At 38.6% G+C, this 23672-nt stretch overlaps 2 protein-coding genes and 1 long non-coding RNA gene across 9 annotated transcripts in view; 2 read left to right on the forward strand and 1 right to left on the reverse strand.

Moving 5' to 3' along the window:
* Nucleotides 1-23672, forward strand: part of LOC112144307 (tripartite motif-containing protein 16-like) — a gene marked incomplete in the record, with an annotated part of 1074856 nt that overhangs the window by 918232 nt on the left and 132952 nt on the right.
* Nucleotides 1-23672, forward strand: part of LOC112144243 (disco-interacting protein 2 homolog C) — a 279772-nt gene that overhangs the window by 179898 nt on the left and 76202 nt on the right. For all 7 annotated transcript variants that reach the window (XM_036216276.1, XM_024268647.2, XM_024268648.2 and 4 more), the window contains 3 exons: nucleotides 13525-13635; nucleotides 14759-14884; nucleotides 18621-18944. In XM_036216276.1, the coding sequence (XP_036072169.1) occupies nucleotides 13527-13635; nucleotides 14759-14884; nucleotides 18621-18944 (559 nt within the window). In that variant the 5' untranslated portion in view covers nucleotides 13525-13526. The remainder of the gene's footprint in view (nucleotides 1-13524; nucleotides 13636-14758; nucleotides 14885-18620; nucleotides 18945-23672) is intronic.
* On the reverse strand, nucleotides 6666-9617 carry LOC118599924. Its single transcript, XR_004949462.1, has 2 exons — nucleotides 7938-9617; nucleotides 6666-7265 (listed from the first exon to the last, which is right to left on the reverse strand). It is a non-coding gene; the product is annotated as an uncharacterized LOC118599924 (long non-coding RNA).

Consider the following 23672-nt stretch of genomic DNA (forward strand, 5'->3'; position numbering starts at 1 on the left):
ATTTTAATGTGTTCAGAAACCATTTTAATACATATCTTTGTAAGGAATTTATACTTCACTTCCAGCTGGCAATGCATGCAGCTTTCATGTTCTTTTTCTAGAAAACACTTCTCTTGTTGCACTCTGTGCTATATAAACCTTTGCAATATTTATTTCAGGCATTTTCTTTTTTTTTATGGTCTTTGATGTGGGAAGAGCTCCTGTAGCTTAATGTCTCAGATCTGCCAGGAGTAATTCTGTTCGGTTCTTGACTGAGATGTTGGGTTGGAAACCTTTATAGATATTTAAGGATAGAGCTGGGCGATATAGGATTTTTTCATATCACGATATAGTTGTGTTCTTATCGTGCAATAACGATACATATCACGATATAACTCAAATAACTATATTTGTCAAATTTTAACGCTTTGTGGCTCATAACAGAAATTAACAGCTGGTTATTTAGATTTTAATATTTATTTATTTAAATCTTTCTTTAAATCTCTTTAATTCTTTAAATTAATCTTCTCATGGTTTAGAGCAGGGGCCACCAACCTGGTGCCCATGGGCACCAGGTTGGTGGCCCCCAAAGACCACACAAGGTGCCCTCAGATCTATTCTAAAATGAACACGACTCACTTGTAAACTGCGTCTAAAATTAAATGTTATTCTGTAGCATATTTTTTAAATTACACTTGCATTTAGATTAAAAAATTAAAATGTCATAAAATATGTTGATGATACATGAACTTAAGATAAGTTTAGGTGACCTCTGATCTACTTCAGTTCAAAGATCATTAATTTAGTTGAAAAAAAAACAAACAAACATTTGTTCAAAATGTGAGATTTGTTTAAAAATGTGTAAGTTGATTTTTTTTAACATAACATAATTGATAAACATGGTACAACGTAGTGAAAATGGGAGATTTTCCCATGAAAAATAAATGATCACCTGAAAATGTAACAATTACAGAGATTAATTAAGTAATGAATATTGATATCTGTTTCCTAGCTTGTTGTCATTGTTGATAATTATGGTGAGAAATCAGTGTCTTCACATAGAGGATTATCATTATTCATTATTAATAATGTAGAACTAACTATAACTAAGCAAATTTGCTATTTCAAACTGGTAGCCCCTCGTATGACTCAGTACCATGAAGTAGCCCTCCCGTTCAAAAAGGTTGGTGACCCTTGGATTCGACTGTTGATGCTGTGCAGGTCTGATCTTTAATGTTTGTGTGTTCGTGAATTGTTGTTTATTTCAGTCAAAGATTGAACATGCTTGGTGGCGATTAAAAAAAAAAAAGAAAAAAGTTTTTTCCAGTTTTAGAAGAAACATGAAATTTGCAGTGCACGTTACTCTGTTTTTTGTTGAATTTTAAATCATTTTAATACCTCCATCCATCTTCTTGGCCGCTTCTTCCCTTTCGGGGTCGCGGGGGTGCCGGAGCCTATCCCGGCCACTGATGGGCGAAGGCGGTGTACACCCTGGACAGGTCTCCAGTTTGTCACAGAGCCTCAACATAGGGGCAATTTAGAGTCACCAATTAATGTATGAAGCATGTTTTTGGACGGTGGGAGGAAGCCGGAGTCCCCGGTGAAAACCCACGCATGCACGGGGAGAACATGCAAACTCCACACAGAAAGGTCCCAGCCGGGAGTCGAACCGGGGCCTTCTCGCTGTGAGGCAAGAGCGCTAACCACTGCGCCACCGTGCAGCCCTTTAATACCTCCACCAAAATTGAATTTGAGTCACCTGCTGAGTTGACCGGTAGATGAACCAAACCATTTTTTTTTTTTTACCAGTCAAATTTTAACACTATTTTATACAGAAATACACCAGCGGTTTTACTTTTCGGAACCTTTTTCTGATTTTTTTTTTTTTTTTTATTAAATGAAATGGTATTAAAGCAATTTATAAATGTCATAAACATTTATTATAATCTAACCTAAATTCAAAAAAAGACAAACAGGTGATCCCATTTATATTCAATCATAAAAAATGAATAAACCGCCTGAAAACAAAGTTATGGTTATTGTTCTTATATATCATTGACATTGAAGCTGCACCTTCAAGGAAGCTGACTGACAGGTCACAGCTTTCTGTGTAGCGCTTGCTCTGCAAAGCTACAGATGCTGCTAATGCACAATGCAATATACTGTTTTTATTAAAGTTATTGATTTCCTCTGCCAGGTCATATGGGATGGTTCATGAAAATACTATCTAACACGCACTGCAGGAGCTAGTTAACATCATAGCATTAGTGTCTAACAACAGCACTGTCTCCAAATCAGCACTTTTTATGAATCTGCTTGTTTCTTTATGTGAAGCAGTTTTATCCTTCAGTTCTGACTGAATCCTATTATAAAGCGCTGCGTGTTCTGCTGCTTCAGAATCCCACACAGGTGAAGTGACTGCAGGGTTGGGGTGTCTTGTGTCACGTGTTTGTTTACCTTGCGTTCTGACGGTACACGAGGAGATGACAATAGAAATTCACCAAAAGAAGAACTACCAAGCTTAACTACTTAGATGCCATGTGGTGACTAACCCTCTAACTTTTACTCGCCAAAGAGGCGAAAATGCTTGCAACTGATGAGTGTTGTTCATTTTGGGCCCTTCAAAATAAAAGTCTATCACGATAGACTTATTTACTATCAAGAAACAGTTCCACCACGATAAATAGTGACATCTTGATGTCTGCTGATTCTGGCAAACACACTGTTCTAGTTTTACTTGATCTCTCATCAGCATTTGACACGGTTGATCATCAGATCCTATTGAAGAGGTTGAGGGACCTGATTGGTCTGTCAGGGTCAGTTCTCCACTGGTTTTCCTCTTACTTGTCTGGTCGGAGTTTTAGCGTCATAGCTAATCAGATAATGTCTGAGTCAGCAGACTTACTGTGCGGTGTTCCTCAGGGCTCTGTTCTGGGTTCTGTCCTGTTCCTGTTGTACATGATCCCCCTCGGAAAGATCATCCAGGAGTTCAGTGATGTCTCCTATCACTTTTTTGCTGATGACATCTAGCTATATTGCTCTTTTAAGCCCTCTGAGACACACAAACTGGATTCTCTGATGAACTGCCTGATTCAGATCAAACAATGGCTCAGTAAAAACTTTGCAGCTAAACTCAGAAAAAACAGAAACACCAGTCATTGCCCCTGATGACATCATACCAGGGATTATGCAGCATTTGGGTTCTTTTGGCCAGGCAGTCAAACCCAGCCTTAGAAACTTGGGAGTTATTTTCCACAAAGACATGTCACTTGAACAGCACTCCAAACAGCTGGTGAAGAACTGTTTCTTCCAGCTGAGGAACATTTCTAAACTCAGGAAAATGGTGTCATGTAAGGATCTAGAAGTTCTTATACATGCTTTTGTGTTTACGCGGCTAGACTACTGCAACAGTCTGTTTTCCTGTTTGAGTAAGAAGGAGCTGTCTCGTCTGCAGTTAATTCAAAACTCTGCTGCGAGGATCTTGACCCGCACTAAGAGAAGAGCTCACATCTCTCCCATCCTCAAAGATCTTCATTGGCTCCCGGTTGCATACCGGATCCAATTCAAAATTTTAGTGCTGACTTTTAGAGCCCTCCATGGCCAAGCTCCTGTATATGTCTGTGATTTGATCACTCCCTACAGACCGTCTCGTGTGCTCAGGTCTGTGGCTCAGAACCTGTTGATGGTCCCTCGCACACGCTTTCGGACCAGAGGAGACAGATCTTTCCAGGCTGTCCCTCCTGGACTCTGGAATGAGCTCCCTCTCTCCCTCCGTTCCCTGGACTCTGTTCACTCTTTTAAAAGCCAACTTAAAACCTTTTATTTTGCTCAGCATTTTAACTGAGTCTGTTTTTAATTGGGCTTGAAATGATTGTTTTATGTGGTACTTGCTCCTGTCTTTTATGTTTCTTAGCTTGTGAGGCTTTTGTCTTTTATGTTTTTAATCGGGGAAGCTTTGTCTTTTATGTTTAATTATCTTTTGAAGTATTTGTTTTTATGCTTTTAACTTGTGAAGCACCTTGTGACTTTTGTCTACTTACTTACTTACTTAAATATAGTTATGGTGTTGTCGCCCAGCCCTATTTAAGGATAAATGTTCTGCAGATAAGATTTCATGAATTATTTTTACATTTCATCAGATTGGTTTAAATTTCGGTTTGTATGCCTTCATTGGTAATATTCTTAGCAAAAATTATACCTAAAATGCTAGATATTAGTAACAGTTCATTGAACTGTTTTTATTTTTCTATCCTTTTAGTAAAGTTAGAAATGTAAAGCTTATCCACTGAAATGCATCAGTCATAACACCTGATAGAACAGGTTTTTCCTGGTAAGCTCTCCAACACAGCATGGCATGTGAAAAAGTTCAGCGATGTCCTGCCGTCTTTATTTCCCTGCACCTGTGAGTCAGTAGCTGCGTGCACAGTGAGATTCCTGCACGTACTGGTGCAGGTCCTGAGTCACGCTCGTTTGACAGTTACTTTATGATACAAGGATTCAAGAACATGAACTTTAACATATTTTCCTCATACATATCATCCCCTCTTTTTTTAGCCTTTTTATTTGTTTTCCTGTTAAATTTGTGCTTAGATTAAAATGTTCAGGAAAATGAGTTGGACTGAAGCAGCTGGTTTTGCAGAAAAACATTGCGTCTGTTCTCGTAATTCTTTGCTCATGCTTGTATTTTAAGAGTTCCTGATTAAGCGTAGTGGAGATGCTTCCAGTTACTGTGTTAATTATTTAGAGCATGCTTTAATGTTTGGCATTTTTCTGATTGAGGCGCATGGAATGAAGAGACGAATGAGGACCTGATCTAACTCGGTGCTGCTCAGTTTATTGTGCAGACACAAAGACGTGGATTTCTGGGAGATGGACATTAAAAATCTGTGTTGAGTCTCCACAGCGCTCTCCATCCCAACCTACAGGGATTTCACTTCAACACAAGATGTTCAAAATGTAACACTTTGATATCAAATATAAAATAAATGATAAAGTTCATACAAAGTGTAATAATTATTACTCACACCTTGGTTGTAGGTAATATTTTATTTATCGGTTTGTATGATTAAGTTTGTGAGTTGCAGTTATATTGTGTACATTCTGACTGGTTTAAATGTGGAGACTATCTCAACCAACAGGTGTGTGTGTGTAGACAGGCCCCGCCCATTCTAGTTTACTATTTAGACCTGGATGTTTTATGATGTGCTTTCCCTCTGTTGTCATCCTCTTTTTCCTCTGAACCACCCCCCCCCACCCCCCACTTTCTTCTTTTCCGTCCGGTGACAGTAAAATCTGACAACACAAGAAGCTCTCAGCCCACATCTGTTGGCTCAGCTGTTGGACAGGACAAAAAAAAAAAAAAAAAGTTAGGATTTTTTTTTGTTTATCATCTTTAGGTTAAAGTTTTTTAGAAAAAAAGTTTTATGAAGATATATGTATCTATGCACTGAGCATCAAATTATATGGTAATTGGTATTTTGGTATGTTATTTTTAATGTATAAAGTATAGCGGCTGGATGGCTCAGTGGGCTAAGTATCGGGTTTGCATGCAGGAGCCCTGGGTTCGATTCCCAGGGTTGTCCACTCTCCATCCAGAATGGGTCCTTAGGCAAGACCCTTGAAGTTGCTGCCTAACTGGGTCCCTGTGCCCCTCAAGTACAGGAACAACCCCCAACACTCGCAGGCGGAACGTGAGGCCAACCCGGAAGTAACAAAACGTTGCAGTACCGGCACTGACCAGAGAGGCTGGTGCTTAGAGTGAGCAAATTCCCATAGACTCCCATGTTAAAATCCTCATTTTCAGCCCTCTAGTAAACCCCTTTAATGCCTGGTGCTTAAAGTTTTTATTTCATCAATGGCTGCATATTTGATCCATGACAACTCTGAGGGGAGTGAATTTTTTTCTAAGTTTGTAATTTTTTTTAAAAAACAGCATTTATTTTCGCTTAATGAGGGGGGCGCGGCCTTTGATTGACAGATGACGATCGCGGTGGATTCTGGGAGCTGTGCTCCGGTGTTTAGCTGGTCTGCTACAGATTTAGCGTTAGCATGAGCGCTATATTTCGGTTTTTGTCCTGCTGCCGTGCTGTAAACTGTTCTAATACGCTCTCTGGGAGTCATCTGGTGTCTTTTCTCCGGTAAGTACTAAAAGAATAACTTTATATTTGCCGGAAATAAATCATTAATGTATATTATGATTATTTATTTTAGTTCCAGTAATTCGATTTTTTTAAATTCTCAGCAACATTAATATCTATTGTGTTTAAAGTTGAAAAAATTACGTTTTCTCTGTATTTTTATTGCTAGTTATTTTTTTAATCACAAAGTTATAACATATAAGGACATGATTCAGATCTGCTACAGTAACACCAGAATCTCTTCATGTGAAGTTCAAATGTGAAGACAGACAACTTTCAGTTAATAAGAACATGTAATTTAAATATTTAATTTTTAACAAATGTGTACATAAATTTAGCTTTGTCTTGTGATTTCAATGTATATTAAATGCTATTTTTTTAATTGTATCTAATGTTTGTCTTGTATGTTCCTCTTCTGGTCTGCTTCTGCTGGTGAGTGGATTTATAATCCAAAACAACATTTACATTTAAAGGCAGTAAAATTTGAATTTTAACATATGAATTTGACTCTTGCTGATGTGTGATTCAATAAAAATCATGTTTAACATATTTGAGTGACCAGTCTCTTCTGTTTATTCACTGTTTTAGCATATAGGTAAAACAAAAGGAAATGCGGGTCAAAGTCAGATCGTACAAAATTTATTTTTGAAGCAGATGAAATGATTCAAAACATAACAAACATTCATCATTGAACATTCAGAATTAGTTTTCCTTTATTCAAAGTAGGGGCCTCTTTACACATGTCATGGTTAGAAAGCATCATCTATGATAATACTGTCTGTTTTTATACATTTAGAGAACCTAATAAATCATCCTAAAGAGTACATTTCTATCTACTGAAAAAAAATTTAGTAAGAAATGAAAGAGAAATAAAGTTTATTGATGGGTTGAAGAGTGTGCAGCCGCTGGACGTTCTCTCCGATCCCAAAGACAGCTCCAGACTCCAGACGTCGCCCGTTCACGTCCTCCACAGTGATGAGAGAACCAGGAGCTGCTCTTCCTTGTAGAATTAAAAATAAAAGATGTCCACCACCATCCGCCTCAGCTCAACCAGGTGATGTGGGTCCACGCCGAGCTCATGTCGCTGTGGTGGTTTTGTTGAACTGTCCTTCTGATGCCAAATGGAAATGACGTCACCATTAATCCAAACTGTAATTGTAAGGAAAAGAAAATAGATTTAACTCAAAAATATTTGTACATGTGCTGTTTCTGTAAAGATGTGCTAAACACACAAAATAAAATATTTCATCTTGTTTATGGTCAAAATCCATGTGAATATCTTTAAACCAAATAATTTATCTTTGAAAGAACATGACAGTATTTAGTTAGATTGTCAGCAGAAGAGGAGGCAGCATCAGTCTGTTTAACCTCTTCAGACCTGATGTTCATCACATTCTGACTGATTAGTTCATTCTGCTTCACTGTGACTGTGTTTAGAGGATTCACTTAAATATTAGCTCCAGCTTTAAGACGTTGACATGATTGACTTAACTAAGAAGTAAAAAGAAATGTTCCTCATATTGTAATCACAGCATCATGTGATCATATATCAACAATTTGATTTAACACTAGAGAAAAACTACGTTTTACACAATCATATTACTGTTGTGGTGTATTTTAATGTGTATATAAAAGACTACAGTAACTTAAGACTAAATAACTCTTATTGAATAAGTTAGCTTAGGACCACATAAATAACATGTTCAAACAGTGGATGTTCAGTTCGTACTAAACTCGTACCACGGAAAAATACGTTTTCATTGTTGTCTAAAAGTCACTTCCACCGCGTTACAGATTGTGTGTAAAACACCAAGAACTCACCTGTAAAGATTCATGATGTAAATAATCCACCGCAAAGCTGCTTTCCTGGAGAATTGAAGCTGTTAGCCATTAGCATTGAGGAGCCGCAGACGGCAGAGCTGTGGGCGTGAACTAAAACAAACCGGAGGAAAAGCGGGTGAACTCGGTCCCACCCCTTTTTCCCATATTTGGAACGTCCGTGTGAGGCGGAGTTAACTCCAGCCAATATGGCTGTGGCCAGGAGCTGAATGTTCAGGCTTCATTTGGGGGACTGTGGAAGTCAATGGGTGACGTCAGAGATGATGCGTTTAATTATATATTAAGTCTATGGTCAGGAAGGGCATCCGGCGTAAAAACTCTGCCAAATCACTGATGCCAAACAGTGGGTGCTGTTACGCTGTGGTGACCCCGAAAGGGATAAGCTGAAAGTGAAAGAAGATTTTTATGAATAAAGTTTGATTGATTGGTTGATTGTAGGTACATAATTCGAAATAGAATATCATTTTGTAATGGAGATTCCTCTATCTCTATGGGTTGATTTAATTGATTGAATTGAGAATAGTGTAACAAAAATAACAGTCACTGAACTCAACATCAATCATCGTAGGATCTGGCTTCCAGTCAAATCTATGAACTGTTATTTCTGAACTGGACATCTTGTCTGTGCTTAGTATCCTATAGGATACATTAGGGGTGTGTATTGGAAAGAGTCTAGCATGATATGTATCGCGATACAATACATATCATGATGTATCACAATATAGTACCAGAGATAATATTTCACTTATTTTTTAAATTATATCTTCATAAAAACGTTATTTGAATATTTTTGCACCTTTCACATAAATGAAATTGTATTTTTTCTTTTTTTTTTGGTAATGATCAGAATATTAAGCACTAGAACTGTATCTCATATACAAGTAGCTTTTTAATTCATGAAATTCACTTTTCTTTCAGTATGTAAAATAATATTTTTTCAGCTCTCAACTTTGTCTGATTTTCACAACAAAAACCTTTTCAGTATAGGAAAAAAACTCACAAGGAATAAATGTGTCTTACCTACTAATGTTTCATGAGGTTGAGAAAAATAAAGTGCTCCGTTTCTAACACTGCTATGTAGCCGAACCAGTACTTTAAAACAGTACAGGTGCTTGAACAGGTGTTTTCCAGAAACATTTCAGTGTGATGAAGCAGCGTGACAGGATGAAGGAGTGCAGAAATACAACTAAGATGCTTTATTTCATTCTCCAGACAGTCTACTCTGCCGTGCTGATTATCCGTTTTCTCACATGCAGAAGTCGTATTTCACCCCAATCACCTCAAAAACTGCAGTTTTTTCAGAATGTTATGCACATGGCTCTGATCCATTAGGTTGCTGAATCAGAAACTCTTGCTGTGAAGTTCAGCAGAACTTTCTGCATCGTGACTGACGCTGTGCGGGGTGCGTGAATGGCCTTACTCGCTCTTCCACGAAGCGCCCAAATCCAAGTTTTTATATGATACCAATACATACCAAGTTGGTGCATATTTTTGGTTCAGTACTCATCCTTGGTTAAAATGGAGTTGTACATGTCTCATTTCGCTATGTAATGACATTAACTGTGGGGCGAAGAGTTCACAAGGGGCAGCCGTGGTACAGTGGTAGGGCGGTCGACTCCTGATCAGAAGTGAGCGGGTTCAATTCCCACCTTGCCCGCCCATGTGTCGAAGTGTACTTGGGCAAGACATTGAACCCCGAATTGCCTCTGGTGGGAGGTTGGTACCAGTGTTCGGCAGCGGAGCCACCACCAGTGTGTGAATGTGTGTGAGAATGGGTGAATGGATCTGTGACTGTGAAGCGCTTTGGGCCCTTGAAGGAGGGTAGAAAGCGCTATACAAGTATACGCCATTTACCATTTACAGAGTGTTCACATCTATCACAAGATGGTTTTGTTAGGTGGTGTTTTGTTTTAGTGTGGTGTAGAGCAGCTCAAAGAGGCTCAGTGTGCTGTGCTGCCAGCTAGCGGTCAGGGGTTTAAGTGGAAAATGAAAGTAAGACGCTGAACTACATTTTTGCTCATACTTGATTAATTATCACCTTGGCGATACAAGTATCGCGATATTTCACTGAATCGATATTTTCTTACATCCCTAGTATTCATACTATATTTGCATTCTGTACACTGTGGTGACTTCCATGGATGAAAGGGTTAATATGTGAAATGCATCATCAACTTAAAGCCAGAGAGAGTCTCAAATAATCTTTTATTTAGATTTAAATACATCTGATCTGTGAGTCTGCAGAGGACACCTGAACTTTTGTATTTTGATCACAGAGCTTCCATCAGACATAGAACTCTGCAGAACTCTGTCAAGGTTATGGAGAGTTAAAACCTCACTTAAGTTTAATGATGCAAGGCCACGGAGAGCTTTCAAAACATGAATTAATAATTGATGAAGGATTCTATAATAGACTGACAGACTGGAGGGAGCGCAGGGCGAGGGGTCGTGTGTTCAGATGCTGAGGCGCTGGTGAAGAGGTGAACATTCTGAACAAGCTGCAGGCAGGAGAACAGGACTGACTGAAATCAATGTATTGACTAACCAGGAGCTGATAGAAGAGTGGATTAGTTATTTGAGATCTTAATAAGAGTACAAAGGCTTTACTTTTGCTAATAATCTAAGACGATATTAGCAGCTAGGACAGCAATGGCAATCCAATTTTCAAAAAACCCTTCCTAGTCTCTCAATGGCTGATTTAAAATAGAGGCAGACGTCACCAAGGTCAGTGTCAGGATCTCCTTTCAAACCTGATGGTCAGTTTTACCCTCAACTAGATTTAGGGGGTTTGGAGAGATTACCAAACCGTGGTTGGAGTCTATTTGGATTTTTGGATCTTAGAAGGAGATTTGAAGATCATCTTTATAGCAGCAGAAGAAAAAGCTGTGTTTTTGATGCATCAAACCAAGTGGAAATAAGTACAGTAAAAATGGGACCAAGAATGGATCATATTGGAACATAGAGTTGCATGAGAAAATATGTGAACCATTTGGAATGACTTGGTTCTATGCATAAACTGGACAAACGATTGTGTTCAATAAAAAGATGAGAGCATATCTGGATGTGATTTAAGCAGACAATGTTTTTCTCCATCATTGTGATTTAGATTGAGATAAAAGAAAGAACACATAATGTGTCCATTTCATACAGAAATTGAAAGGGTTCACATATTTTCTCTTGCAACTGTAAAAATTATCATTTCAGGCAGAAATGAGCCAAAATTGTTTTTTTTTAAACTTAGGTTTTAATTTAGTTGGAAGGATTTTGATAATCACAAGGTGCTTATGAAACTAAAAGAAAGTAGTTTTAAGGTATGGGCTATACCAGGTGCAGCACCACAAACCCAAGCTTTTTTAAATTGCTGTTTTTTATTTGTTTCTGATCTATCACAATTTGAATAAAGAAATGCTCAGAAACCCAGTTTTAACCTTAAATTATTTCTTGTATGTCCTCCATTAAGAAAAAAAAAGTTACATCATCATGCTAAAAGCACCAAAAACACCATTGTCCCCAAATCCACCACATTTTTTAGGTTATACAAAATGATTTTTAGTTTTATTGACCTTTTACAAACATCCCCATTTAAAGTTATAAAAATCCTTAGTACTTCCATGAAGGTTTCAATTTTATATTGCAACACCAGAAAGAAAAAAAAAACAAGGACTGGTTGTTATGAAGTTCCTGTTATGTCCCGCCAAAGTTTCCTTTTTTTTTAATTTACTTCTAAATGCTTCTAGCTCTATATGCTTCTATGTATGTATTACAAAACTGATACAGGTTCAGTATTTGTTTTGAGCCTTTAAAACCTTTAAAGAGCCACCTTTGTTTGTGCTTTTGTGGCCATTAAGTCAATCATTTATGAAATAAAGCTTTTAAATATTTGCAATATTAGAAATATAACAGTCATTTGTTTATACATTACATTTTTTTACTTCTACTATTAACAGCAGCAAATACATGTTCCTTTCAAAAATAAAATACTTCTTGTTTCAAACAAGATCCACCTGCTGCAGAAGATTTACTTTCAGTTACTTATTATGCAATTACATAGTTCAAGATTATTTAACCTCTGAACAGCAGCTAGACAATGTAGTGCAGAAGATAAGAGGATGTGCTTAAAAATAAACCACTCAAGCTGTAGATCTTTTACCGTCATTTTTATCAGTAGTCTAAGATCTAAATGTAAACAGCAAAACTTAACTAATAAACCTATTATTTATTCAAATAGTTGGCACTTTTCTTCAAAGCTGAACAGCCACAATAGAGGGATATGAGATCCACATGTGGCTCCAGAGCCTCACACTCCTCCTTGAAACTTTAACAAGTTAAAGCTTGTACACTTATAGAAGTCCAGCAGTGTGGGTTTGGCATTCCTTCTGCCTTCAATAATCTGATAACTGATGAAGGAAACTGTGTTGGAGCTGAGGAGGGATGGATGAACTGGTGGGAGAAAGGGAAATCCATCCATCCGTTCGGGCTCCCCGGAGGAAACTAGAAAGCGGGGTGTTTCCCAGACCCGTCAAGCGTTCCTCGGCTGCCTGGCAGTCATTAAATGGTCAGCTAACCAGCTTTGAGCGTTTCTCCTCTGCAACGGCGAGCTTTAATGGAGACGGACGAGGGCAGAGGCGTTGAGGCCGACACGGACGCTCGTGGATTAATAACTGTCAGTAACAGGACGTGGTTATCGTAATAGTCCCTGTAAATGGCGCACGTGCTGACACATTTTTATCTGTGTTGATATAGATTCTCATCTTCAGTTGAAATGCATTTTTTTTCACAATTAGTCTAAGTTTTATTTGAAACAGAAGAATGTTATATATTTTATAGTTAAAGTAAAAATATTTCTGCTGTGTGTTTCCTGGTTTGTACCTGGCAGAAGCATAGTTTGTTATGTCAGGCTGTTTTTTGTGTTTTGTTGTGTCATGCAGCCGGTTTTGATACATTCCCCTCGTACCTTTGTGTTTGTCACATCGTGCTTTAGTCGTTCCAGTCCGGCAAATTTAAGCGTGCCTTTGTTTGGAGAGAATTCCTTTGGAATGACATGCAATAAATCCAGTGACGACAGACACTTTAAAACTAGTTCTCACTCAGTTAAAAATGTTTTTGTGGTTTTATTATTTTTTTATTCATTCATTCATTTTCCTGACCGCTTTGTCCCTTTCGGGGTCGCGGGGGTGCCGGAGCCTATCCCGGCTGCTGATGGGCGAAGGCGGGGTTCACCCTGGACAGGTCGCCAGTCTGTCTCAGGGCCTCAATCACACACACATCCACACTCACATTCACACCTAGGGGCAATTTAGAGTCACCAATTAACCTATGAAGCATGTTTTTGGACGGTGGGAGGAAGCCGGAGTCCCCGGTGAAAACCCACGCATGCACGGGGAGAACATGCAAACTCCACACAGAAAGGTCCCAGCCGGGATTCGAACCGGGGCCTTCTCGCTGTGAGGCAAGAGCGCTAACCACTGCGCCACCGTGCAGCCCATTATTTTTTTTTATAAAGATTTTAAAAAATGTTTGTTGCTCAATTAATGTTGTCCTTAAAAGAGTGTTATTTCCGCTTTCACAGGTATGGATCCCCCCATTGGCCAGGAAAGGAGAGCCCCCGTCACCCCCACCTCGTCATCCCGATACAACCGCCGGCGGTCCTCTGGCTCCAGAGACGAACGCTACAGATCAGGTAAAAGGAAACTCTTCAAAATAAAACAAAATCAATTTCATGTCATCCGCCTGCAGCTGCTGCAAGACAATTTGTTCCACTCTGACTCAGCAAAAACACGCAGCATGAACAGCATTCATATCCTGACATCTGAAAAACAATATCAATATTTGCTCAGAGTGGGACTTTTGGGAGGTAACTTGGTTTGGATTGAATGTGTTTTAATGTTTTGGACTGGGACAGTTTGTTCTCAGATTTGGTACAAAGCAATCAACTTGAAAAGAGCTCCAAAGCCATTGAAAGTGTTGCAGATATCTCTAATGTCCGCTGCAAACCAAACAAAAATGTCAAAACAGAAACCACAAAGTGATTTAATGAAAATGAACCAGGCAGAGATTGTCTGTCCATCATCCAGATCTGAAAACATTTTCATGTTGCCAGGTTTGCTCCTTGTCTCCTCAGAAATTCAGCTGTCCCACATTCAATTTTTATGAGAAAATTATTATTTTTATTAACTTTTTACATTTTTCTCATGCACATCTTACTTTTATAAATTGATATTCCTCATTTGATTGTAGGTTTTTGTAAAACGTCTACAAAAAATTTATAGAAATGGACAAAAAGCATAAATTGAAAAGAATAGGGAAAAAGATTTGGTTTTCTACAAGTCTTACTACATTGCTTGGGATAATAATGTGTGATTTTTTTTAAAAATATGATTGGTAAACAAAAAAATAAACAAAATGTTGCAAAAATAAAAGTGTACTATATTGAAATATAGTCGGACAGATAGCAAATACTAAACAGAACTACTAAGCAAATCTTGATATTGTTTAAATGAGAGCATCCTCTCCTCACATATTTTATGTTTACAGCAATATATATATATAAATATATTAGTGCATTTTTATATCTACACTGAACTGAATGATACCACCCAGAAAATTATTTTGGATTGTTATAAAATGATGATATTCATTCATCAGGGAGTCCATCAAACCAAAGTTAGATTTTTGTTCCTTAATATAAACAAGTAATAGTACATTTTCTAAAAAAATATATATTTTTCTAGTTTGAACTCTCAGTGATGGAGCTTGTGGTTCTGAAAGTCTGACCCGGTGAAACCTGCTGCTTGTGTCTTCAGATGTGCACACAGAGGCCGTCCAGGCCGCCCTGGCCAAGCACAAAGAAAGAAAGATGGCGGTTCCGATGCCATCCAAGCGGCGGTCGTTGGTGGTTCAGACCTCCATGGATGCCTACACACCTCCAGGTAAGGAGCAATATCTGGATGTTGTTGTTTAGGCTGTCACTTTTTCAGCCTGAGTTGTCCGGGCCCGTAGGTGGCTGTAGAGAGGAGGGTCGGCATCTTAGGAGGAGCGCCGGGGTGTCTTTCTGTTGCCTTGAGGCTCCTGCAACCACCTCATAAAAGTGGAACATGGGATGGTGGTAAATGTATTGTGAAGTATTTGTAAAGTTAAAATAAGTTACATGCACTTATGACGTATGAGGATGCTGTCGCACGGCATCCTATACACACGACTTCAGTCATGAGTAAGATGCGCACATCCAGATGAACCCACTCCCAACGTTGTGTTCACTACAACCTGACAGCCACTGCAGGCCCGTACCGTAGAAAAAATTAGGGCTGGGAATCTCATGGTAAGTCACGATACGATGCACGATACATGGCTCACGATACCGATAGTATCTCTAAATCATTTTACATTTTATATCATATAATTTATTATTATTATTTTAAGAAACCGATTCAGGGAAAGGGAGGACTGATATCGTTCGTGAGCTGAAATATCACGACAGTTCGCCATACCGATATTTTGTCCCAGCTCTAGAAAAAATGTGCATCAACATTTTTGCCTCACGGGCTCACCGGGTTGTCTATAATCTTATTTCTTATATATATTATATATATTATATTATATATATGTATGTATGTGTGATACAGATTTGGCCATTTTTCACCCGCCCATATCCACCTGTAAGGCAGTTGTGACTTAGGCTTCATATACCTATTAGCTCAGTGACTGGTCCTTGAATGCAGCACAGATTAAAACTTTTGATGCACAATGGGTTTTAACCCACATATCTATCTAAATAGAACAGCTGCTCCGGCGCATATTTGCACCAGGTCTAAGTGGGTTTGTATTCTACAAATTTGTACATGATGGAGAAAACAGTTGGTGTGATCAAAGCTTCAGCAGGCGGAGCATCAGTTGGTTTCTTAGATGAGTGGGTTTGAGAAACTGTCAACATATGGAGAAATTATTAGAAATGTTGGCTTGAACTTGACTGCATCATTCATCAATGTTCTCAACTCATGAGGTCTGAAAAACAAAAAGTAAATATAGAAAACGTTTAGATAAAAGTGTTTGCGTTCCTCCGAAAGTTAACAAATACTTTACACCAAAGGAGATTTTTATCTGCTTATTAGCCTTCAGAAGTTTTCAGAGCTGCAGTGTTTTTGATCTTGAATATTTTTATCACAACATCGTGTATAAATAAGTCATCCCTCCTTTTAAATGTTCATATGTTCTGACATTCTGGAGTGTTTTTTCCCTCAGAAGGTCTGTGTTTTGTCACAGACTGGACGTGTTGAAGATATTCAGACAGATTTCATAATCAAGTGAGGCTCAGTGAGGCTCCATGGAGTTCACATCCAGATACAGACCAGAGTCATGGTGTGCTGACAAGTGAGACAAGTCAGCCCTAATCCATAACAAATTGGAGTTTTCTTTAAAAATGATTGAGTTTTAGACAGAAAATGGAAAAAGAAACAAACTTCTTCTTTTTAACTAAGTTTTTTTTCTTTAAGTTAAGCTATCTGAATCAACGGTCTTGGTAATATAATAGACCACATTCTTTGGCTGTTAACCTTGTCGCTGGTGGTGTCTAAATAACACATGCTCTTCAACATAACAAATGTTAAGATGCAGTCTCTCCTCTCTACAGAAGCTGCATGCATGTGGTGTGCATGGGACATGTAATTTTACAGAGTTACTTGTAGGATGTCCGCACAAACTACCCTCTGATTGTCTAATTTCCTCATTTACAACAAGTAGTGCGCCAAAATATCGATATTGCGATATACGGCAATATTTAGTCCTGCGATTGATTCTTGATGGTTCTCACCAAGTATCGATCTTGGATTTTTGTTTGAAGAGACTGTAAAACGTTGTATTTGTCATCCTTCTGTGAGAAGTTCTTTTGGAGGTAGAAGGCAAGACTGATTGTCGTTAGCACCAATGTGCTTGGTAGCTACTTGAATTATTTAATTTTAGTTCTGTTGTCTACAACAAATTTGCACTAAGTATTGGGACTGCTCTTCATGATTATTATCATTAACACTAAGTTTTACAGATAATTCTAATTCAATTGGTGTCCATGATTGTCAAGACATAGTATTACTGATTTCAGTAACGTTGCACTGAAGTGTCTGTTATTTGTCGCACAAAATAAGACACAAGTTGTTTATTATGATTTTGTTCAAGCTGAAAAGTAAATGGGGATATATTTTCGCAAAAAATATCTGTTATATATAATGTGAGTTTTAGAGATGATTTTTTTTACCAATTATCGTAGTATCGCGATATCATTGCATCGTGAGCCATGTATTGTGTATCGCATCGTACCCTGAGGTACCCAGTGATTCCCAGCCCTAATGAAAGCCAGGCTGTACGTAGGGAGTGTGCATTCATAACCTGAACAACACTAAAGAGCCCCTTGTGCAGTGCTCAGGATTCAGAGGGGTTAAAAAAATGAAAGATCTACACGTCTGCGCCTCACCTACTTCACCCTGACTTATCCTTATGTGATGTTTAAGTGTTTGCTACGACCTGTCACCCGCAGCATGCCTATAAGAAAAAATGCACATGAACATTTTCACTCTCTGGGCTCACTGAGTTGTCTAGGACCTTGATATTTCGTGTGCCACCTGCACGACTCGCTCAGGCTTGCCCATTTTTCACCCACAGAACCCCACCTGTAAGGGCAGCTAAATTTACAAATCTCCTGGTCCTTCATCATTGATGCCCTTGTCACTTTCATCCTCTCTGTGACAAAGCTGACATTTGTTGACCAAACTGCAATATTAAATGTTGAAGCACCAAAAAAACATCCCTGTCTTTTTCTGTGCACTGATACTGGTTCTGCTCAAAGTAAAGCCAGATCTGAATCCTACCCCTATGGCTTCTCCCTACCTCTTCAATTGTAGGGGGATTTGGAGGGGTAGGGTTGTCTGAAATAGTTTTTTCAAGGGGTGACCCTGCCAGTGAAGGGTTGTAAAGCTGTCCGCCGCATGGGTCATCTGCGTCGCAGTGTGCTGCGGAGGAGAAACGCATTTCTTCACATAGGTGTGCTCTGAAGTACAGAACTTTACATATAAATAGAAGTAATGACTTTTTCTTTCAGCATGACCATTTTAAAGTTAAACCTGATGTTGTGTATTTTCTGAGTGCTGGAAGCTCCACGCTAACGTAGTTGACCAGTGGAAGTGTCGTCCGAAATTGAAGACAGTATTTTTCTATAACTCTCCATTTGAAGGGATAAATGTAGAGAAAAAATCTTAAATTCTGATTTGGCCTTAGAGTTTTCTCTTCTGCTATGGAAAGGAGAAACCCATCAAACTGCCTCGGGTTGGGTACCTGTGTGTGAGAACTGGGTCACTACTATCTGTCTCTTTGTGTCAGTGGAATTATGAGAATAACATTCAAATTAGCCATGCATGCAGACAAGCACGGATGCATTGTTGTTCACATACTGCAGCCTCATTAAGCAAACTTTACCGTGCTCTCTGCAGACAACAGACAATAGACTGATGCAGACAAACACACATTTCCTGTCTGGATCCATTAACATTTCATCATCAGCAACAAATCTGAAATGGGTCATCTGTTTTTGTAAAATTCAACAAAATCCCGAACGCCACAAAAACCTTTGGATTTCTTTCAGTTGCAGCATTCATCACCTGTGTCACCTTCATTCTTTCTCAGACACTTCCTCAGGCTCGGAGGGTGAAGGGCAGGGCGAGGGTGATGAGGAAGAAGGCAGAGATGGAGAAGAGGAGGACGGTGGAGGCGGCGGAGGAACCTCTTCCAGCCGGGAGGGCAGCATCAGCATGGAGCACTGGATTACCCGAGCGATTCACGGCACATCCTCCACCACGACCACCACGTCGTCCACGGCCTCCTCCTCCTCTTCGTCCACACGCAGCGGGGGCAGCGGCGCCGCAGCGAGCAGGCTGGCCGACGTTCTGGCTCAGCACGTCCACATCTCTGCTCAGCACCGCAACCGTCATCACCACCGCCACAAGACAGGTACACCTGCATCCCAGATCCTGACGCCTTAAGAGAACTGTACATTCCCCTAAACTGGAGCTGCCGTCATTCAAGCTTCTTTAACTTTTCTAAATGAGTCACATTGCCAGTAAGAGGAATTTATTTAAGGTCACAAACATATTCTGAAGTTATAAATCTGGCGGGAGAGTAGATCGGCTGCATTTCAACCATTATTTGCACTGGTACAGTCAGTGTTCTCTCAGGGCTGGAGCCTCTCCTGCCATTAACCTGAGCAGGTTTCCCAATGAGAGAAAGCTGCAGGGAATCAGCAGCACCAATAAAAATGATGGGGAAAGTTTCTGCTTCAAAACTTCTTACTTAAAAGTTCATATGACCCAGAAATATTTCACATTTCAGCATATTGTGACCATCACCTTATGAAGTTTGTTTTTTAACCAGAAGTTGATCCATCTGCTACATCGAGGTCTATCTGTTTAAGAAAGACATTTGATGTTTTCTTCATACAATGGAGGGATACCTTCATCGATACAGTACGATCTCTGAATTAGACTATGAAGATCTATATGAGATTTAATCCCACCCATCCTTTTAATTCTCCTGCAGAGTTGGCCGTACCACGTGGAATAAATAACTTAAAGATTTGATCCTTGTTTTCTCTACAGCTCTTCTTTTCAATTTATGTTTATCTCTTGATTGTTGTTTTTAGTCTATAGTGTTTTATGACTTTTTATTGTTTTAATTTATGTCTTTATTTGTGCCAAGCATTGTGAATTCTATGGATATTGATGAAAGGTGCACCTCAAATTAGCTTAATATTTCAGACACACCAGAAACCTGGGGTGTGAACTCCAGGCCTCGAGGGCCGGCCTCCTGCTGGTTCTCCAAAAATCCTGTCTCATCTGCTGCTGATCAGCTGATTCATGTTGATTGCGTGAACGGTTGAGGAGTTATGATGGATCAAAGAGTGTGTGTTATTTAGGATTAAAGGGTTAGAGGTCACTGAGGACTTTGGTGCTATGAGTTTTTTTGACTGGAATAAGCAAAAGAACGGTGAGAGGTACATATCTACCAATATGGGGTATATGATTTACTTTGACGTTTTTCTTGCTTTGTGTTTAAGATTTGAGAGTTTAATAACCAAAAATCCCATACAGTCATTTAAAAACACCCACTTTAATCAATCTTTTAAGAAATGTCTTCCCTGCTATGGCTTGTAACCCAAACTTCATTCTGGACTCATTGGATAGAAAACACTGACTTTGTTTTAACATTCACTTTGAGTTTTGAGCTTGTGTTACAGAAAATTTCTTTTACATACTTCTACTTTCAACTTGTTATTTATGAAGTAATGAGCATCTGCGTTATGCCTTTGATGATAAAACTGAATTCCATGAAGGTCCCTGAAAGCCAGATTGTAAAGAATAATACCAAGAACTGCTGCTGATCTTGAAAGCTCGGCTGAACTGGTCTTAAACGAAGCTGCCGTCCTTGAGTTTATTCTTAGTAGTTGGTAAAGTGAGTTGGCAGTTGTGAGGTTTCTAATAAAAGCTCGTGGCTCAGCCTCCAGAAAGTTGCTGGGTGGGCTCACTGCGGGGCCTTTGAAGTTTAGTGTTGTGAATTGGGGGTGTTGGATGGTAAAGAGGTTTAGATGGAGTGCTGCCTGCTTGTGTAAAGTGTGTAAATGCAGGTTTTACGGCCTCCAGGCTTCCTGGTAGAAATTGTGTGATAGCTCACACAGCTGTGCTGAAACTCTCTGCTCACCCAGGTTTCCCTCTTTGTTTGTGTTTTCCTCACATCATTTCCACTGTGCTCTTTAGTCCCGGGGAGGGAAGCTCCTATTTTTAGTTCATTGTTTGTGTCTTGCTAGGAAAAAGTCTAAGAATATAACTATTATACACTAGGGGGTGTAGGGAAAAATCAATTCGGCAACATATCGCAATATTTTTGTAGGCAATACTTGTATCAATTTAAAAAACTGACAAGATGATATTTAATTAACTATTTCTGAGTGTTGAACTCTGCCACATTGCCGCCAGTATCAGTATACAGCTGCAGTGCTTATTGTTGTGATCATTGAACAAAATTAATTTGACTATGTTATTAGAATGAAAGCTTCTTTAATATTCAGGTTGTTTTTTTCTAAGTCATACTCTTAAAAAATAGTGAAAAATGGTTCTGTTACAGTCTTGGGATATATCGCGATACTTATTGTATTGTGAGGCACGTATCATGGTATCGCCAAGTTTTTACCTTTACACCCCCACTATACACAATTAAAAAATCTATTTTCTGGTTCTCCTTATTTATAAATAAAACAATTATTCAATCTTGTTTCAAAAAAGTAATATCCTAAAATAGATTCGTCTGTGTGAATTCACCTAATCGTCTGCAACAAAGTTATATTCTTCAAAACTGGTCATTTTTATGTGAATATTCCAGCATGTCAACGTCCTGTTGGCATTTGTGCATGCTTCTGAAGATCTTTGGCAGCACTCATCATATAATCTGATGATTTTACAACTCTTTACCTCTGGCTTTGTTTCTCCAGTCTGTGCTTTGAACACTTTAAACTTTAATTCAAACGTTACTGGACAATATGGACTAGGCCTGCACAATAAACTGAAAATGTATCGTCATTGCAATGTTAGTCCATTTTGCAAAAGACAGTGTAAACTGTGTTAAATGGTTTTCCTTAAATGTTTACACACATCCAAAAAAAAAAATGTAATGGTTGCTTGAAGTATTAAATTATTCGAATATTGCCCTTTCGACAATTGACCAATCAAATGTATTAATGTTATAATTTAAGTTATATTGACATAATATTTAAATCAATTTGTTGCAGTGCAATGGAAATTATGTTTTTGTTGTTTTTTGTTTTGACATTTGTTCATGTATCGCAAGTCATATTATCACTGCAATACTGATCACTAATATTACACCTTGCATAAGGTTTCCTCATACTTTGCAGCCCTAATCTGGACATTTTTTGGGCTAATTGAAAACATCTTTGTCATCACAGGTCATTTGCCTGACAGGGTCACTGTGCCGTCCCACAATCCCAATAATCAGTTTTATAATGGTTTATATGGTTTTCAGTTTTATAACCCAATAATGGTTTTTTACTCACAATACTGCTAGAAACTTATAGGCAGAACTATTTGCGCTGTAAAAAAAGACCTTTACATAACTTTAACATATCCAGAAAGTATTTATTTTCAAATAAATTGTCCCTTTAAACGGATTGATGGCAGAATTTCCGAGTGCCTCAATGGGATATTTATTGTTTGTTTCTATAAACACTTGGTTTCAGAAAGTTTGTGCCCTTCAGTGAAGTCTGGATGCATTGTGACTGATAGAGTGCCCCACAGAACTCCATCAGCTGCACACGGAAGTAGCACTGCAGCGGGATTCAGAAAATCTTCCAAGCCCTTCAATCTTCATTCAAAGAACAGTCAGATCAAAAGTGGAGAAAGCGCCGTGCTGCGGCCACAGACCCGTGGTTTCCTGCTGCTGCGCCGTGACTAAATGCTCTGGTGGACGCAGGTTTTGTATTCATGCTGGCACCTCATGGACAGATGCACGGAGCTCCTGCCAGCTTCACCTTGACAAAATGCAGCACCTTCACAGATCCGATTGGATTCACAGTAACTCGTCTCCGGACTTGTTTGTTTGAACCTGTTCCCACAGATTAACTCTGGAAACTGCTGCTAAAAGACAGGGGCTTCAATGTAAAAGTCTTAGTAAATGAATAATGGAGAAGTGTTTAACAGTGACATAATAACCTGCTACAGGTTTTTCTTTTGAATGCTGATACAAGCTGCAAATAGTAAAAAAGTGTCCTTTTTTAGTCAGTTTTAGAGAGCAGCTGTATGACTGAATGTTTGTTTCTTTTGTTTTTACAATGAATAGTTCTTAGATTAAAGACACATGTGGAGTTCTTTCTTTTGTAGCTATAAGATCATGGGAAATTCAGATGATGAACTCAATAAATTCTTTAAGAAATGTATAGTAAAATACATTTAAAATATTGAGGCTTAAAACATCGTGATGCCAACATATAAGTAAGTACTGGATAACTAATGTGGTAAAGTTGTGGTGACTTAGTGGCTATAATAAGATTTATTTTTAGTCTTTTTAACAATTTTTATAAATGAAAAGATTTTCTTGATAAGTTTTGTCCAAGATGGGCCCAAATGGCGAAAATGGTTCCCTTTTTTCTTGTCATTGAACTGTTGCCCTAAATGTTCTCAGATGTGAGGATGACTGACCATACAAATTCATTTTGATTTTAAGTATTGAGTAAAGTCAAATTGTTAAAATTCTTCAGCAATTAGGCTTGGTGACAACATTTAATCAAAATGTTTGTGTCTTTTTTTTTCCAGTGATTGTTTTTTCCCTATCTGGAATCATGAAATATGTCTGTGTAATTTTATATTTATTTTTTAAAGAATCATCATAGCAAACCACTGCTATGCACTAACAGGCCTCAGGTGTCATCCTTCTGTCCTCTCTTTGTCTTCTGCTGTTTTATGGTCAAAGCTGAGGACAGAATCTGTCACAACTGATGTTTTGAACTCTTCAGTCAGGTTGTTCTGTACTGTTCAGATAAACCTCTGGAACATCAGCAGATATTTTACAGTTGTGGAAAAGCTGAGCCTGTTTTTGTTGTTGTTGTTTTTGTGTGTTTCTAAGTTCACATGATGGGTTCTTTTCTTCGTTTTTGTGTTGCAGTTCGAAGCAGCA

Source organism: Oryzias melastigma, linkage group LG17 (genome assembly GCF_002922805.2).
Source record: "Oryzias melastigma strain HK-1 linkage group LG17, ASM292280v2, whole genome shotgun sequence".
NCBI classification, from domain to species: domain Eukaryota; kingdom Metazoa; phylum Chordata; class Actinopteri; order Beloniformes; family Adrianichthyidae; genus Oryzias; species Oryzias melastigma.